The sequence below is a fragment of the Cinclus cinclus genome, chromosome 3, assembly GCF_963662255.1.
Source record: "Cinclus cinclus chromosome 3, bCinCin1.1, whole genome shotgun sequence".
Classification (NCBI taxonomy): Eukaryota; Metazoa; Chordata; class Aves; order Passeriformes; family Cinclidae; genus Cinclus; species Cinclus cinclus.
In genome coordinates this window covers 49,100,199-49,120,310 of record NC_085048.1, presented here as the reverse complement: position 1 = coordinate 49,120,310, position 20,112 = coordinate 49,100,199, and the positions used below count along the sequence as shown (strand labels likewise).

Here is a 20,112-nt window from a genome sequence, read left to right as displayed (position 1 = left end):
ATTAATGCACTGTAGCCCAGCTCTCAGCAACTAATAGTAAAACATTCTGGTATCTCCTGCTTTTCCAGTAAATTCATAGTTTTAGCAGTACATTACTCTTAACAAAGAGAGGTATGCTTGACAAATGAGTGCAACGTGGCTTGTTATCATAGACTAGTTTCATATGTCATACAGTCTTTTTCAAATGATTTTTTTATGCAGATATCAAAGCATAAGGGCTGCTATTCTTATTAGTTATTTCTATTTTACATGAAATAGTCTCTCTTTTCTTGTGTACTTGTGCATTAAATAAAATATGCAGTAATAGAATAAGTGTAGAAAATACCTTACCTGCAAATTTCCTGTTCTCTTTAGTTACCTTTTAATTAGAATTCTTGTTACAGAATTAATAGGATAATGGATTCCTTTTAAAATGACTAACAGAATGAAGCACTGTGCAGAGTCTGTCCCTGGTTAATAAATGATGCCTAGAATGGCATATGATGAATATTAGTTGGATAGTCTAATACAGTCCTAAGGAGGCTTACAAGCTACTGTGAGGAATAGAAGATATAAGAATAGAAGCTTATCTGTAACTTAACACATGAGGGAATAATACTTAGCATTTCTGTCAGGCTTTCCGTTTGAGGAGTTTGAAGTTCTTTGCAATACAAATGATGAATTAATTCTCAGAATAGGCCATACGATTTTTATTTTCTCTTGCTTCATTTTTTCTATGCAAATGCTAGATTTTTTTTTTAAATTTTAATTTGTCTTTGTGGGCGAGAAATGAATTATTTGTAAGGTACTTAAATGCTGAGGAGTAGTAGGATTTTCTTGCATACCCCTTTAATGCAGATCATTAAATACAGAACCATATAAAGTATTCCATGATATGATATGCATACTTAATATTATTGGAAATTCCTGTAAATCAGTTTGGCTACCCTAGTTCTATTGTCATGGAAAGAGGTACAGGTATTTCTCCCACTCTGGCAGTGCCCTACACTGTGGGCAGCACTACTGGATGAACCTGTGACTTGTTGGGGCTCCTTCATTCCCATCACAATGCACAACAAAGCTGTGAGCGCCTAAATATTCCACAAACCCTTGTCTGCTGCTTAGTGGAAAGCAGCAACTGGTAATCCTTGTTACTGGCCCATTAACTAATACTAAAGTCTCCTTCATGGCTTTTCTTGGCTAGGTCTAATTCCCATCAGGAGAAGCACTCACGGCAGCTCCTCCAGCCTGCCAGAGCTTCAGAGCATCTACCTGCTAAATTAGAAATGGTGACACCTTGGCAGTGACTGCTACACAAACATTGACACTGTGTGGTTTGCTTTTAACTTGGGATGATGCCATTAGGAAATGAGGTTATAAACACCAAAAATCTGTCAAACTCTGATTTGCAATAATCTTCCTGCTGACAGATAAGAAGTGATTATTTATATGAAGGTTCATAGTGGCAGGATTTATTTTACATGTCTTGGAGGAGAAAAACAGATTGCTGTTGCCAATAGAGAAAGGGAGTCTGTCGTTTGTATCTTCTGTCAGATTCAACAGAAAAATATCAACAGTATCAACTGAGATGAACCTTTATAGATTTGAGATTATTTCTTCAGCTCTGTTTCAGAAGAAAGAAATAGTAACAGAAAATAAAGAACTTAAAATTCAGACAGGTATAATTGCTATTTTTTGTTTCAAAATAAACCCAAGACACAATTCTGCCTACAGAAAACAATGATCTGGATGTATACCAGTTTTCACTAGTTTTCTAGTGAATTTTGGTGTTTGGTTAAAAAGTTAACTTCTAGTTTTTGTTTTATGAAAAGTTGCTTATAGTGAATTCTGTCAGCAGTCCAGCATAACAGTAGACAGAGTAACTGAAAGAGCCTAAATCAGACATGTATCCCTGTTAGTCAGATCTGCATGTCTACTTAGATAAGGTCATGAACTAATCAGCAAAGCAGTAACCACAACACATCTTTACCTAGAATTTCCACTGTAGGGCAAGTCTGAACACACTGTGATTACTGATAAAAATTACTGAAAAAAAAAAAAAGTCCAGGTAGTTATTAGTGAGGAAAACATTTCCAGATGGAAAAGACAATGGACTGTGTTAGCATTGCATGCAGAGCTGCAAGAAAATATTGAAATAAAAGGTTTAAAGCACTACCAAAGCAATAATGGTGAATATTGACAAAGGTAACAAAGATCATGCTCAGAAACAAGGGAAAGTGACAAATGAATCTGCAATGTAGTTGTGCTTACCAACCCTAGAAAAAGTGTCATGTATTGAGATAAAGAGAAAATTCACCTATTACTTTGTGTTTTCTAGACGCATATTATTCAAGAGAAGCTCAATAAATTCAGTTAATAACTTGTGTTTCTTTAAAGTACAGTGTTATACTAAATACAATTGTGAAGATGATGAAACACAAATGTAATACTTTTAATAACTAAAGATACAAAGGCTGTGCATTTCCAAAAGTTGCTCACTGTGGTAATCAGTGTATTTAATAAGGGCATATTAAACAAAGCTTTCATATGTACAGCATAGCTTTTGGAAAGCGATAGGGAATCCACTGAGAGTGGATCATACAGTTTTTCACAGAGAAATCCTAATTGTATTTCTAATAATAATTTCAAAGGTAGTATTGCATTTGCTTGTAATAAATTCTTAAGAATTTTTTCAGCTGCAATTGCTGCAATTTGGTTGTTACTCAGTGGCCATGAAAACAGTTGAGAACAGGTCTTTCAATGGGCTTTGGGCAAGGTGACTTAGTGAGTCCCTTCCAACCTCAACCCTTCTGTGATTCTGATTGACTTGAGTCTTAGCTTGTTGGTTAACAGTAATGGGAACAGAAAGAATAGAAGGCTTTCTAAAACTTGAGTTTTTGCTAATGTAGATGTAATAGTTCATCAGAGCAAAGAAACCAGGAGGTTGTATTGTGGTCACAAACTTCCTGCACTGTGGTGAGCTCTCCAGGGCCAGCAGCTGAGCATCCATACAGGCCCAGGTGAGCTGCAGGAGGGAACAGGAAGAATGAAAGCCACAGAACTGGTGGGTCAAGATAAATACCATTTATTATGTGGAAGAAGGAAGGGACAGGGACAAATGATGCAAAGGGAATCGCTCATATCCTCCTGCAATCAGACTGATGCCCAGTTGCTGAGCAGCAGGCACCTTGGAAGACTGCTCTTTCTTCCTTTGCCCCACTTTTGTTGCTGAACATGATGTTAACATGGTAGGAAATAACCCTCTGACAACTGGAGTCAGCTCTCCCAACTGTCCTCCCTTCAACCTTATAGCGACCTCCTCCATTTTCTCCCTCAGGGGAAGTGGAAAAGGGGCAGGAGCTGGAGAAAGAGAAAGCCTTGCTGTTTTACAAGTGCTGTTCAGCAGCAGCCAAAACACTGTTGTTATCAGAGTTATTTCAGACACCAGTTCAAAATGCCATACGGGCCGCAGTGGTGGATGCTAACTCCATCCCAACCAGACCCAGAGCAGTCCTCAGCCATGCAAGTTGATTTGTACAGGAGGAAAGTTCAAGTGGAATGCCTGTTGAGGTTTCTTACTAATTCTAGGGACTTCCTTACTCTTGCTGATACTGTGGAAAAATGATGTTTTAGTTCCAGCAGCAAGGAGAGAAGATGCAGGGAGACTATTCTAAGTAAACACATAGTTCTGGTGTGGAGTTTAAAAGGTGAGAATAACTTAAATCTGTCAGAGCAGTGTAAATTGAAAAAGAGAAGATTAAGCTAGGGGTGAAAGTTAATAGAGACTAGATAAACTGCTATATTTTCTTCAGAGCTTTGTTGTTTGATTTGGGAGGGAGTTTGGGGGTTTTTTTCCTCTTCATTTCTTGAACTTTCAGTGCCTTAGTCTTCTGCTTTCCTCCTCTGTCTTGACAAGATTTAAATGGCTCTGTTGAAGGTCAGGGTGGTACTATTTCATGTAATTAATCAGTTTTCTCCCTTAATATCCCAGCTCTAAAAGGTGCTTTAATTCTTTTCCTGACATCCTCTTTGGCATCTCCGCCACTTACATGTAACTGCTAAAAATAAACCTTATTAAATTATTATTTTCGCTCCACCTGGTACTGCAATAGTTTCCATCTCAACACCATTATTACTGTGCTGATTCAGCATTGCTGTTGTTTTCTGTCAGTGTTTCAATAGAACTGTGTTCTGCAAATTTCAAGTGAGCTTTATGTCCTCTCTAGGTGTTAGAGTGCTTCAAAGGATGACAGTAACTAAAATATCAACAAATGGGAGTGTGTTATCATCATCTTTTAGATGGCCAATATTATGGCTGTAGGAAAGGTTTTTCTTTCTGCTTTCACAGAACAAGGTGCTGCCAATCTCTTGCAGAGTTTGAGATTCATTGAACCTTTCTGGGCTCCCCAGTTCAAGAAAGACAAAGAGTTACTGGAGAGTGTCTAGCAAAGGGCTGTGAAGATGATGAGGAGGCTGAAGCATCTCTCTAGTATGAGGAAAGGCTAAGAGACTGTTGAACCTGAAGAAGAGACAACTGGGATGGGATTTTATCAATGCATACAAATATCTTAAGGTCAGGGTGAGGTCAGACTTTTCAGTGGTGCTCAGCAACAAGATAAGTGGTGATGGGCACAAACTGAAATACAGGAAGTTTCACCTAAATTGTGAGGAGAAAGCATCTCTACTGTGAGAGTGTCAGAGCACTGGAACAAGCTGCTGGTTGTGGATTCTCCTTCTCTAGAGATACTCAAAACCTGCCTGGACAAAATCTTGTGCAACCTGCTTTGGCATGGGGACTAGAAGTGGTTGATTTCCAAATTATCTCTCCTTTCCAATCCCAGCTGTTCTGTGATTTTTTTTTTTAACATGTGGTAAAATTAGAAGGACTGAGGGATGCTTCTATGCAAATATAACTCTGCCTACTAACATCCTGGAAGATTAATACGGAATTATTTAAAATAATTTTATTAGTTATACTGTAGAGGAGTTTGAGAGTATCAGGAATCATCTGATCAAAAGCTGTTGGAGTCAACCTCATTGGGAATTTCTCTTTTTAACAGAATCAGTAATGTTGTGTTAATATACCAGATGTTCTCAGTAACTGTGATCTTTAGAAATTTCAAGTGATCAATAGCCCTTGTACAAGTAGTCATAGATGTGATCAAAGGGCTCTTTGTGAATTACCAAAAAAAACTCAGGAGACAATGATTTGGTGATATGCTATGCAAACAAAAAGGTGAAAATTCCAAAGAGAGATGGATTTCTCAAAAAAAAAAAAAAAATACAAAACCTGTTAAAATTAATTCCCAAAGTACCAGTGCTAGGAATTTCACGGAAGCAAATAATTACCTGGGTGATCTGTGTCTATTACAATTGCTCCCCAGTATTTTAGAACCTTTCCATTCTTACATAGAAAATGAAGTTATTTACAAATAGGAAGTTAATGTAGTGGGAAACAATATGGTTTTGTAATTTCAATGGGGGGGAAAGAATGTCAAGTATTTCTGATGTATTGAATCCTAGAAAATTAGACTTCTTGATAGGTTAGATGCCCAAAGTCTCCTTTGTAACAAGGCAGTGTTGATGAAGGCAGGCTTCTTCAGCTGATGTATCTGCAGCCTCTTTGCCCAGTAACACTAAGTGCTAATAACCTTTTTTTTTTTTTTAAAGAGCCGTTCACAGTTGTGTCCAATTGGAATGACTCATTTCTTTTGAAACACTAGAGGGCTCAGTGACTACTTTTGGAGCTGCCTTTTGCTTGCAAGTTTGTCCATAAATCTCCAAATGTCTAAGTAAGGATGTCCTAAAGGTGTGTTATTTTAGGTGTAAATTTACTAACCTCAGTGGTTTTGTCTAAATCGAGGCTTTCTGGAAGAGTTCTAAAGAATGCTTTGATTAGCCAAAAGAGATTAATTTTATCTCCTGCTCAGTAAATTCTGGTAGGCTTTTCCCTACCATTTCCTTAAGTTTAGGCCGAGCAGTTCTTTTTGGTTTATTAACCAAATAATAATTGTTTGGGAGTTTTGTTGGGTTTTTTGAGGGTTTTTTTTGTCTGCTTGGCTTGTTGAATCCACACATTGTAATTTCCTAGGAAGCAATTAGATAAATGTACCTGAGTAGTTAGCAGAAAGGGAGGAAACTTTTGTAAATAAACCAACCCAAGAACCCATCTGGTGTTCATTGACCCACAATAATAAATATTCTTAAAAGGTAGCATCTACTGTCTGTCTGGGTTATCTTCCTGTCTTAATAGCTAGAGGTTGATGAGCAATAGAGTGATCAGAGTGGTTTCTGCTACCAAATCATACATACATTTATGATACAATATGACTGAGGTGTCAATCTATGGGGAAAAACTAAAGGCAAGTGTTTACATCTGGAACATCTTGTAGCATCACACACTTCGTGACTGTTGTGGCTGGACTGCTCTGCTCTGAAGATCTTCCTGCCTTTCCCTCTTGGTCACTGATACTCATGACAATCTGACTTGGGGAATCAGACAAGACAAAACTGATCCTCAAAACAACAGAATCACTTGAAAAAGTTTGTGTTTCCTGAACTGACTTGGTTTGGGAATCAATGACCACTGCATTTCTTATGCAAGAGAAGGAGCATAATGTGCTAGGTGGAAAAGAATGGAAAAAGGGAAGGACAATGCCAGTAGTGACTTGAGCAATTATAATGTTGCTATAATACTACATCTTTAGGCCCTTTGATTCAGGCTACCTAATTACAGTTTAGTTTATTAAAAAAAAAGAAAAAAATCCCCCTCTCTTGTGTGGTGTGCGCTGATCAAGATTAAGCAAATGAAAAGATTCTTATGTGATTGCATGAGAAAATAAGCTTTGACAAAGCATAGGATTTAGCCTCCTGAAATCTCTGAGAATTTGTACGTTAACATCTAAAGCTGAGCTTGCAGATCTGGGATATGATGTCAGGGCAGAATAAGTCTTTCTTGTACAATAGACAAAATCACCAGAAAATTTCAATTGGTAAATTAGAAAATATGATGTGGACATATAATTGGTTTCACATAGTCATGATCCTTGTAGTCAGGGATTGGGAAAGCCCCATAGTCAGATAGTCTGCCAGTTGGCTGCCTATTACCAGTTCTACTTTGAGACAAAAAGCCCCATCCTGGGAGAGTTCCTAAGCCATTCTGCAATGAGGTCAAGCAATGGACACAGCTCCTGCCACCCAGCATATCGCTGCCATCCATGACCTGGGACCATTGCCACAGGACCTCTGACTCGCTTCATTTCAGCTGAGGTCTGGCACCAGGCGAATCTTCTGGTTGAAAATGTTCACATATTAACTGCCGTCGCCAATTTTTGTATTTTTAAAGCTGGACCTGTAGTGTAGATTAACATCCATGAGTTTTCTTGCTGGATAGATGTGCACTTTTTTTCTCCCATTAATAGTGGAGAAATGTTTATTCCCACAAGTATAGCGGTATTCTATAAAGTCTCTTGTAATTTATTTTAGTATGGCTTAATACAGAGTTTTAATTGATATAATTTCTCTGAGGTTTGAGCAAAGGAAAGAGGAAGGGAGAAAGTGCAGGATTACTATTATCAGCATGTCCCAAGGCTGCTGCTTTTAAATTTAGGATTGTAACTGTTATTTAACAGAATTATCCTTGACACACGTGGCCTCAAGTAGAGGTCTGAAAGCAAGGACAGAGCAGCGCTGTCATCTGACAGCCTGAAGCAGTATCTTTGAAAAGGTCTGAAATTGTCACTTTTTCTCTAGAAGATGACCCCTGGCATTTCCAGCACTACTCTGCCTTGTGGAAGAGGGGAGGAGGGACAGCAAGGAGGCAAAATCTTTCTTTCTATACATAAAGTCATGCTGCTTCTGGTGTCCTTTAAAGAAGACTCTTCTTGAGCAGGTGTTAATAGTGGTGGTTGGTAAGGGGAGGTGTTGGACCTGCTGGAGTGGCAGTGGTTTGTCACCAGGCCTGCAGGGCTGTGTGCGTTCTCACCGCGTGTTTGGGGAGGGACAGATGGGCTCCTGGACATGCACCTGGACCACCCTGAAAAAGGACAGTTCAAACTAGATATGTCTGGTGATGGTGGTGCAGAGTGTGAGCTATTCTTGAGTCAACCCACCGCCCCCGCTTCTGGTGTGAATGCCCCCTGCTCCCCACATCGCTGCTGCACTGGGCTCTGCAGCACTGTTTCCCAAAGCAGTACTTATCTGTGGTGCATCTCTTCTCATGCAAAATATGATTTGGTGGTAATATGTTTAGCTGTAAAGGTTTTTTTTCTTTGTGCAAAATGACATGTGAAAGCATGTACAGATGCATTTATAGTCATAAAAGATTGTATTGTAAAAACCTCAAAACATTTTCTAGGTGTTTTGTCTGCCCACTTTACTATCCTTCTACTGTTACTGACTGTGCTAAGTTTGCACCAGCTAGTTTTATGCAAGCAGGACTATCAGAATCTGAAAACCACTGTAAGCTTTATTTTCACCTTAAAGCATCTAAAGGTTCTAGGGGGAAAACTTTTAAAAATGTTACTTCCCTCAGTTTCTGAGGTATATGCTTAAGGGAAATAAAATCTCAATTGAATTTATGTATGACACAGTGAATTCCCTTCCTAAAAATTAATTATTTTTGAATGTGTCTTGACCATAAGCTTGCAGGTAGCAGAAGTGGAGAGGACAGTCATGTAATTCTTACAGCAGCCATCCCACTGCCACCTGGAAAACAGTGCCACTGTTATTCTTTATTGAATATTTCACAGATCTAGTGCATACAGCAGGAATTTGGTTAAGAATTGAGGTAAATGTTTTTAATGTTGAGAATGTTCTCAAGTTGATGTTTGCTGTGGCTTCTTGCTAAATCAACATTATAATCCTGCTTTCGTTTCCCTGCAGATGATGAAGCATGCCTGGGATAATTATAAGCGTTACGCATGGGGATTAAATGAACTGAAACCCATATCTAAGCAAGGACATTCAAGCAATTTGTTTGGTGAGTAGAGTGTATTTTTGTGCTTAGTGACGTTAGCATAAAACAGTAAATCAGCTGAAAAGCTTATAAGTGATAAACATGTTTTCTTTCTTCTCTCTATCATGCAGTGTGATGTTTCTTGCTTCTGTTATGTATAAAAAGTAACAGTAAATGGAGGTGCTTCCTGTGACTTTTATAGATGAGTGTCTGAATGAGAATAAATGGAGCATGGCATTGCTGCATGATAAAAACATAGTTTTGCTCCAATAAATACTGTCTTGTTTGAAACATTTACTATGGAAATCATTGATGCCACATTCAATAAACAGGGATCTAAGGGTGACAGGGTGGAGAAGAGGAGAAATCCTTTACAAGGAGCAAACAATACTCTCTACAGTCAAAAAGGTAGCTGAAGCTGTGTGCAGTTCTTAGGAATTTATTTCCATTCCTTGTAAAAACTTGTTGATTTGTATCAGACTCCCTTATCAGGCTTTCTTTTTCATTAATACAGCTGTTGTTTGTACCTCTTAATACTGCACAGGAGATATTAAATAAAGCTCAAGTTGTTATCAGTGTAGAACAAATACGGGACTGAAAAGTTCTAGTAGGAGAGGCGCACTATAAAAACCCATGTAGAAATGGTGTCTAAGTCAAACCTGTGGCTGGGTAAATAGTAGCTGAAGAGAAAGAGCATTCTGAGGAAGCATAAGAAAACAGTCACTATCTTCAGTTTTGCAGAAAAATGAAGAATTAAACTGCTTGACACCAATTTTTCTATTCAAAAAGCTTCTTTTCCGAACAGAAAGCTGAAAAAATGACTAATTTCTATAGCTGAGACAAAATCAATGCATTATTTTGATTTTAAGACAAAGTTACTTTGTTGAATGTTGGCAAAAGATAACTGGAAGTGGAAACATTTCCTAAAACAACCTAAATAGAGCCCTTACCAAATCCCCAACTATATTTGGAGATTGCTTAGAGATAGCAGTTGTGATTAGAAAAATAATTTGGAAAATACAACATCTACATTGATCTTGCTGCACTGCTTGGCTACCCCACGGTAACATTAAAAATATTAATAAGTAATTATTTTCTAATTACTTATTGGACTTCTTTTTGAGTTCTTGAAAGCAGAGTAGTTTCAATTAACTTCAAGTATGAGTTGTTGTGTTTCTATTTCCTTCTCTAAAAATCACAATTATTTATTATCTTCAGGAGAATGATAGTTGTGCAATTTAATGTATTTGAGGAACTAGTTAATGGAATTCTGTTTGCTTGCAGTACAACAAAATGGCATGAATCTTGAAAATTAAAACGCTTAATGTAGTTTCATTTGAAATCAGAAGTGGTATAAAAATTTCTATGGTTTGAGTTAATAATAATAATATTGTATGGATTCGCAATGCAGAATGAGCTGTAGATGTATTGACTTGTAAAAATCTTGAGCAGGAGTTCTGTGGATGTTGCATAAGTTTAAGTCACTTCAGGCACAATTTTCTGTGAAACAGGACAAGTGTTGAATTGAAAAATGATACTGCATTTAACAGAGTAAGAGCCAGATTCAGTCTAAATGCAGATCAGTTTCTCATCATGGTCATCTGGTATAAGATCTTATTGCTGAGCACTTTTCCTTAGAAACATCTTCAATCTTATTGATCTTGGTGCAAATCAAAATAAACATTAGGTCTCTTTCTGCTGAATTGCTTTACAGAATACCAAAGAGCAGCATATCTGCAAGTAGGTCTGCCTCATAAGTTACCTTTGCCAAAATCCATAATTGTGTTTTGTTCTTTACAAACAAAACCGTGTTTCTGTAAGTGTCCTCAGATGATTAGATCTGATTTGTGCCTTTTTGTTTGAATTCAACAAATGTTTTATGCTTTTTCAAAAAACAATAAAAGGCTGACCTGTTTGTGCGTTGGATTTCTTTCCTTCATGAAATGATGGACAACTTTCCATATCTTTCTTGTTTCTTATTTAAAAAAAAAAAAATTATAAAAATTGCAAATGGTTGACTAATTTAAGGTAATTCTGAATTGTATTAGTGGAGAATAGGTTACCTTCAGTTCTATGTCCTGTGAATTTCCTCCCAACCTTCAGAAATCAAGTAACACCTTCAGTTCACAGTTATCCACAACTATCTCCAGTTCGCCAAGAACTTTTTCTTCTTGCTGCCAGGTCTCAGTTGTTTTAAAAAGACGAGTTTCAAATTGTCTTAGTATTGGTAAATACAGAAATTTTCATTAGGCACTGTTTGATTTTAAACACTTCTCCTCCTTTGAATTAATTGCTGCATTTACATTTCTTTGCTTATACTGGGTGTGGCTGTTCTGGGATACAGACTTTTACTCTCACTGTGAGGAGCAGCAGAGTCCAGTGCTGTGTGGTGCTTTATGTTGTATAAGTTACAGTACAGGTCTCCTGACACAGAAGAGGAGAGTTGTTTTCAGATGATCCTACTTCTAAGCTTATTTTTGAAAGTATAAATTCATGGCTCCTTTCTATCTCCATTTTGCAGGTAGAATGTTGTGTCTTGAAGGCAAGTCATACCTGTCATGCTATGTTTCTCAGAAAGACAAAAATAAGATGGCTTTTGAGAGGTATAATTACACATAGATGTGGCTTAGGAAATATCATCATGAAATACAGACACTATACCTAGGCTAGGAGAAGAGGAAAACAGCCAGTAGGGTGTTGATGGGAGAAAGGGTAGAAACAGTTGGTGGTTCTAATTTTGGGGGCATGAAAATAACCTTACTTTAGCACCTTGTGCAAATTACTAGTAGTAGAGTTATTCTGTAGCTGAGGACTTCTTGCTGAACTTGGAAATTACTTTTTTTTTTTTTTGTCCTAAACTCAGGCCATGAAAACAAAGTGTGTAGTCAAGGAACTGCCTTGATCTTGCTGGTATTCTGCAGGCAGTGTGTGTGGAAGAGTGTGTGTAATAAGTTGAGAAAGTCTTTAAACTGGCAGACTGTAGATATATTCATGTTATGAGCAGAAGTTGCTTTCTCTCACATGTGCACACCAAGAATAACATACCTTTAGAGAAACACTGAAACCTACATGAACTGAAACATTTCTCCCTGCAGCCAGTGCCACATACATGCCTCTGACCATTAGCGATATCTTTTCAGCACATCCACGCAATGGTTTTATTTCCTTTGTATTTGCCATGTTGTAGCAATTAGTTGAAAAGACAGAAGTATTCTTATTGTTTTAATTCCATGAAGTGTACAACTGTTTCAAGATTAATCAAATAAATTGGAATAACTCAGCATCTGCACTGTATCTATCCATTAACAAAACAGGGCATATCTCCTGATATGACTTCTTCCGTGAGTACTTACTCTTCTCTGACTATTTGTAGTAGAGGGTAGACCCTTTAACCTTTATGTTTCAGGTTAGTGATAATGATGTTAGCTAAAGCAAAGTTTTACTCATCTATCTTCCTACTGTGAAAGTGGCAAAATCACAATTTTGCCTTTTTTTCATAGCATTCCACCACCAACCCCTCAAACTAGGAGCTTTTCCTCTTGAAGCCTTCTGAGCTAGTTTTAAAACTAATGAATGTTGCTGCACTAGCAGAGAACTCTTTCTAGAAGTGTTTTAGTGTTTTCTGCACTTAAGTGACTGTAACTAGAGGGCTTTTTTAATTACCTGGAGATGTGTTTCATGTGCAGTGTTGCCAGTTTGATATTGTAACTTGTGGGCATTGTATAATTAATCTCTGCAAGTGAAAAAGGATCTTTTCTGGAGGCAAAAAGGGAGGCATTTAATAAATACTCACAATCGGCAAACCTCAAAGTACTATAATTTAGTAAGATCATGCTCCTCCCACTTTGAACTGCTTTTTGTAGTTTCTTTTATGGAGTGTTGAGGTGTGTGAGTATTTTTAAAGCCTGCCAAAATTTATATCCAAAACTGTCTTGACAGTTCATAGCAATGTGTCTTTTCAAACTCTAAGTTTATAAATATAGCCTAGGCAATTAGTTGTACATGTGTTTAAACAGTATATATTAATTAAATGAAAAGGATTCAAAATCTTCCCCCTACCCCAATCTTGTTTGTCTTCACTGTTCCTGCTATCTTCCTTGGAATTTTGTGTTTTGATATGTAGTTTTAATTTTGGAAGTAAGCATGATATCTATCTCAACTAAATTAACTTGTGTAAAGAATAACATTAGCAGATATGTGGATGAATTAATCAACAAAGGATTTCTGAAAGGAGGTCATGTTGCATGACAAAGACAAGTGTATTGTCTTTTTAGATTTCCAAAAAACATTTTTCAGGCTTATTACTGGCCTCTCACTGGAATTGTTGCTGCTGAGTCCACACTCTCAAATTACTCATCCCAATGCTGAAAATTCAAATGACCAGAGTGAAATTTGGTGGTGCAAATAAGTTACTTGGGGTCTCTCTGACAATGGAAAGCTGCAAACAGTTCCTCAAACCCAGAAGGATTTCCCAACAGGTGATAATTGCACTTAGAAATAGAAAATGTTCCTAATTTAAACTGGCACTTAGTGAAATGGGAGATATAACTCTGAGTTAATACACAGAACTGGCAGACTTGAGCTCATAGCAAGTAGTAAAACTTGACAACTTTCCAGAACAATATGTGGAGGTCCATAAAAAGTGGCATAGCGGCATAGATGGGATGAACAAGGATTTATTGTTCCTTGTGGGGAGTGATATCCTCTGCAAGGAAGGGTGGAGACAGCAAATTACTAGGCAGCATGTTCAAACAAAAGAAGGTGGTTCATAACAAAACATGTAGCTGAGCTGCACGGTGCCAGAAGTGTGGTGAATGCCAAAGGCTTCTGCAGGAAGCACAAAGATAAGCAATGAAGGAAAAATTATTTGAGCTTTATCAAATTCAAAGACCAGAGCTGACTCTAAAATGCACAGATGTATAAAATACTGGAGATTTAGAAGAGCATTCTGGAAATGCCACTATAATGTTTCATGTTACACATATGAAAAGTTAGATTTGTTAAAAATTGAATTAATTTTTCTTCCTGCACTCTTACCAGGTGCTAATAGTCAGTAAAATTAAAAGTGTTAATATTGCTGAGGGTTTGCCAATACTAGAGTCAAGAGTTTCATGTTTTGGCATAGCACACTTTAATAATTAATCACTCTTGACACTTTAAATTGCTAATGATGTTGCATAGGAACCTTTTCAGTGAACTTTAAATAAAGGAAAACACTGTTCTAAGATATGAGTCAGCTTTTGAAGCAGTGCTCCAAGAAACCTACAGCTCAAATCAAAATGTTACTTTAGTCAAACCTGTATGTATTCTTGAATGCCAAGCTCGGTGTGCAGGGGATGGGAGGAAATTGTAAACTGTTAAGTGCACCAACATGCATTGATTCTGAAGTATTCTATTGCGGACTCTTCTGGCCATATCTAAAAGCCTGGGCTAGACAAGTGAGAACTTATTTTGGCCCATGTTCTGAAGGGCTTGGTCATAAGCCAGCTGTGGTTCTTAAACCATATGACCATATAAGCTCAGTCACAGAGCTGTGCTGATAAGGTTGTCATCCAAATCCAGAACAGTTCTACCTGCAGTAGCATTCTGGAAACTCATACAAAGTTATTCATCCTCTGATCACTTTTATTCTGCTCTTGCTGCCCAATCCTGAGATGCTAGTTTATTCTCTAATGAAATACCTTCTCTTTTTTTTTTTTTTTTTTTTTTATGCACATACACGGGCACTGTTAGATATTAAAAAACATGCAGTTTAAATGGGCCAACTGTGCATTACCCAGAGGAAATATAGGCTACCTGTGCTTTACATCATTGTATTCTGAAATGCTGGGTAATAAGGCATTGTGGTTAATAGTGCACACATCTTGATAGCAATATGTTCTTTGTTGTTTTCTTCCAGATCATTGCTTAAGATTTTGAGTGTTAAACTGGAAAGGAAGTTCTGTAGATGTTTCTCGATAGTCTACTGGAAATTTTGTGTTGACAGATTTCTTTTGCATTCCTTGCAGTTAATGGTAGGCTATTTTATGTGTTCTCTATTAATCCCTTAGAGTAAATGATGCTGTTAGTAAAGAGAAGAGATAAAAGTAAAGGGTTAACAATAGAAGTAAAATGGAGCATATATGAATACTTGGTCTGAAGGTTTTGGTAGAGACTAATAATTCTTCATTTTGGTAGGCTTGTACATCTGGTTATCTCTTTTATCATCAAAATTACTCCCTCTGATCTTATGTGTTATGAGTTTCAAGTTCATTTTCTCTACCTCAAGTATATATATATATTTCTCTAAATTATGTGCAAAATATATCTGTATTTATCTGAGGTCTATGAATTTTATCCAAGTATTGTGATATCTTCTGCCTAGGGCAACTACGAAACTACCATGGTGGCTGCAACTTTGCTGGCACATGGTGCTCACTGTTAGTCAAATTTATAGCAGTACTGTAGGTGTGTAGGAAAACAGTCCTCTTGTCCAAATATTCTGTGCCATGAGTGTGTGCTGTAATTGCCTAGCAATAATCTTTGCTTCCTGTAGACCATGACTGCTGTGTAATTCCTTGGGAATGTTGTGTAGGAACAAACAACAGTGATAACTATTTAATAATTTATGTGCTGTGCTTGAGAAGCATAGCTTATATAGGCTTGTAAAATATTTGGTCTCATCCCATAATAAGAAACTTTCATTTAATTTCTTTGTGCTCCTTCCCCTCGCCCCACCACTGGTTTATCTGGCTGGTTATTAATGAACTGTTCAGGACTACAATTTCCATACTACTCTCAAGTTTAAGTTACCCTGTTGGCACACTTAGCATAAACTGTAGTTGTTCACAAGTCATAATTCTGGTGTCTCAGCTGACTCTGTTCTTTTATCTTTCATCAAGAACTCGGAAGTACAGCTGTTTGAGACAAACTTGACTAATTGTCACATTAATTGTTTTATTCCATATTCTGGAGCTTTCAGAATAATAGCAGAAGTTATTTCAAATAAAATAAGATCTACTTTAGATCCTAGAATTTTTTTCTGTCTGTGCTTTAAGCAGACCACATAGGCCAGATTCAGGAAAAAAATCATAAGTAGGTGACTCCAAGGGTGATTTCTCATTAAGTTTTCTCCTTATTTTCTCCTCTTTTTCTTCTGACTTAGTAGTGGGTTGCAGCTCAAGTACTAATCCTTAAAATTGAAAACTCAACTGTTTAGTGGTGTTGTTAGTTGTATTACAAGAGGATTATCACAAAGAATGTCTTTGCGTGGTGAGCCTATCACAATCCACTGAAGCAAATCAGGTTATAGATGATTTTTCTGTACGTAGAGCTCAGTTGTAAAGGTTCACCAGGAATTGCTTTTGTATGGAATTACCAGACATCTCCAGAGCTTTTACAGTAGTGTTCTTGAGCAGATGTCCTCCAGCAGTTTTCCACTCTCGCTTTCTCATAAGCTCAGGAAAAAATATAAATTGCTTAGCCAAGTTTAAAGAAATACTTTTAATGTTAGAGAAGGGCAGCCAAGTTCCAAATAAGCTCTTGGAGGATATTATGTTGTTCTTACCAAAGTATCCTGCAGTTTTATTAGTGGAATATCTAGGGGAAAATGTGGAGATTAGGAAAGTGACTTCAGAGTAGGAAAGTGACATTCCAAAAATGGGTGTTATAAGCAGCTGCTAAAATAAAGTATCTGATTCTGTTAAATATACCAAGTGAGTGACTGTTGTAATAACCTCAAATATTGTTTTGTTTAAGAAGGAAATGGAAAATTATTTTCTACCTGAAAGTTTAATTTAGAAAGTGACGTCAATCCTTCTATATAGAGCTCTCCAATCACTTCTCTGTTTTATATGGAAGCAGAAACCCATAATGCCAGTGCAAACAAGAATTGACTGATATAGTAGCTTTCGTTCTTAAATATGAAAAATGGAATTGTGATATTTGATGAGTTTGCAAAATTAAGTTTACTTTTTCATCAGGTATTTCAGAGACAAGATGATAATCAAGTTCCTTAATTAGTTGCAGCTACTATCTTGTTATTCCCCTGGTACAATCAATTCCGGAATGAGTAGTCATCTATTCACCTGACTCATTAGCCCTGCTGAGGGAGACAGGGATTGGATCTAATGACTTTCTCTGTTGATTGCAGCCTAAATTATTTTGTAATTCTAAATGTTTACTTCTGTATCAATCAGAGTCTTCTCTAAAATACAACAGCAGTTTTCCATTCATTATGGAAACTGCAGGAGTCAAGTTAGGAAACACAAATTTTAGTAGAGTGGTCAAAATTGAATTTTTGACATTTTCCCATAAATATAAATTGAAACTTCTCCTAGACTAAAATGGTGTTTTGAAAAGGTCAAGGTAAATTTGAAGTAAGCATAGGAAAGTATTTTGAGTGACTGTGTTTTCTTGAACCCCACCATCCGCATTAACCTTTCAGTACAGAATGATGAGCATTTAATCCATTCCAAAGCCAACACAGTGATGATAGTTCATCTTGCTGTGTTAGGGCAAGGCTAGCTCTTACCCATCTCTGTAACAGAGGTAGAAGGATTTTTGCAGACCATCAGAACCTACTCTGGAAACCAGTGCCTTGCAGCCCCTCCTGAGATGACAAATCCATGTGTACAAGTTTGCCTTTGTGTCCCCCAGTGCTATCTTGTGCAGGTTACACATTGGTGGACAATATCAGAAAAATTGTTTTCCAAAGACTGTATTTCTTAAAGTACTTTCCTAGCTGAAATTGGAGTATTTGCCTGCTTCTTAAAGCTTTATGTATATTATTGACTATAAAATCAAAAAGGCAACTGATTGTTTTCATTCCAAACTGGAAGAAACAGGAATTTCTGAATTACTGCCGTTTACTGGGTGTTGTGTCATTTTACAGTGAACTGTTTTATCAGTAATTTAAAATGCAAAATTATGGCTAAAAATACAGTGCATTCGAACAGCTCTTCAAAAGTTCATTAGTGGAAGAAATACTTAAATATTATGATGTTTTGTTGTGGCATGGGAATCAAAGTAAGGGCTGTGAATTACTAGTTGCCACTTGAATGCTTGTGCACCCAGCTTTTAATTGGATTAATTCAAATTGAATTTTGAAATTAGAATTAATTTAAATTAATTAGATCTAACTCAAAAGTCTTCTGTTGAAAGTGAATCACTGGCTCTTCATGTATTTCAGGTAACATACAAGGAGCAACAATCGTAGATGCCCTTGATACACTATACATCATGGAAATGAAAGAAGAGTTCAAGGAAGCCAAGGAGTGGGTTGAAAAAAACTTGGATTTCAATGTGGTAAGGAGCATTGCTGATTAACATTTAATGCTCTGTTTAGTCTCCAGGGGCCAACTGAGGACTGGATTCTAGCATTACAAGCATGATGCAAAGCTAAAGAATTTAGTTCGTTGATAGATAGAAGAAGGCACAAAGCTGGAAGATAGGAAATTTACTGCTGTGCTTATATGCTCTTTTTCAGTCAGAGAGCTTTAGGTAGATGGAAGGCAATGAGCTGGACTGAAGGAAGGGAAAATGAAATAGAATATTTGCCATTGTAAAGTAAAAAACAGCTTTTTCAACTTTTCTGGATGGGAGAATTGGGACCCTTTAAGTGGTTTTTTTCATTATGCAAACCTTTTACATTTTCCCATTATGAAATCTTCCACAAAATTTACTTGTGTTTTGATAAAGATACATTGCATACATATGTCGTACTTAGGTTCCTTTGTCTAGTCCAGAAAAGAATATCATGAGTTAGGCTGAACTATTGGCACAACTGAACTGCTTTAGTCTTACGAAGCATCAGGTCTTCACAGCTGCATGTACAAATCACCCTATTAAGTAGCAAATATGCAGCTGAGAGCAAAGTTCATTATTGAAACTTTTATCCTAGAAAGGCTTGAACAAGCAGGAGCCTCTTCAATTAAATTGAGAAGTCCTGGGATTGGTGGTGTTTTTTTTTTTTTTTTTTTTTTTTGGGCCAGAGGATTTATTGTTTGGTACAGAGAGCTGATGAAGCACCTCTGATCAGAGTAGTAAAGTAAGCACAGTACACTGAGCACTTAAAATCTCTTGTAGTTGATGTGCTTAATGTAAGAAACACTTTCTGAAAACTAAGTACTCTTTCTAATAAGTTATGCAAAAGTCAGGTTTAATTAGGTTCTCTTCCATGCCTGAGAATTAATTATCCTTGTAAGAAGGAGTTAATAAGAGTGGATATTACATAGTTTATATAAGCAGTAATTTAGTATGCATTTCTATTTACATTTCTAATGTAAATAGAGGATATGAAATAGTGCTCTTGTGTAGTGTCAGAAGCCTAAATGATATCCTAACTTTATTTTGTCCATAAGAATTTTTTTCCTAAAGGTATTTTTCTAATACTAAATTCCTGTCATATTAGCTTGGAATTATCAAGATATTTAAAAAAATGGGATAAGACAACAGAAAATAACAAACTCCACTTAAAAGGAGGAGCTGAGCTCTACTTGGAGGAACATTGTGAAGTATTGTAGAGTGACTTATATTATTAAAATGAAAATCTTTGGATTTACATAAATCTTGCTGTATATGGTACTGGAAACTTAAAGATGGTACATTTTCTCTTTTTGATGCACCCATTTTTTTTTTTTCTCAGTAGTGATTAGAAGCTAAGAGAATGTCAGAAATTTTGTATTCCATTAGTTGGTCAATGCAGGAGTCAAACAGATTTACCAAAACAACTTCACAGATAACACTGACATACGTCACTAACAGTATTTTGTTACTGATATTCCTGTAAATAGCAGCCTGGAGTTCAACTCCTCACAAAATTATTTTCCTAATACTTCATAATCATATATAATTGCATTTTACATTGGCATCAGCAGCAAGTAGATGAATTTTCCCAAACTGGAACAAGGAAATTAAAATAAATAACTGCAATGCCAAACTTAATAATAGATATCCATTTCTTTAATGGCTGGATTGTTGGAGGCTGCTCAACTTGCACTTCTTTTTCTCCACTTTAAGTATAAGTTTTAAATTCAATTGCTATTTTGTATTTATATCTTACAGTTTAAAGAACAACAGTTCTCTTTGTGTTTAAGCATTTGTCATGTATCAGGCTTTACATGACATATTCTGCAAAAATGTTACATACTCTATTACTTGCTTCTGTTTTAGAAACTTTTGTCCCATGAAAGTGATTT

At 36.7% G+C, this 20,112-nt stretch overlaps 1 protein-coding gene across 1 annotated transcript in view; it reads left to right on the top strand.

The window, feature by feature from the left end:
* Positions 1-20,112, top strand: part of MAN1A1 (mannosidase alpha class 1A member 1) — a 137,497-nt gene that overhangs the window by 28,150 nt on the left and 89,235 nt on the right. The window contains exons 2-3 of the mRNA XM_062488765.1: positions 8,863-8,959; positions 18,105-18,220. Coding sequence (XP_062344749.1) covers positions 8,863-8,959; positions 18,105-18,220 — 213 coding nt within the window. The remainder of the gene's footprint in view (positions 1-8,862; positions 8,960-18,104; positions 18,221-20,112) is intronic.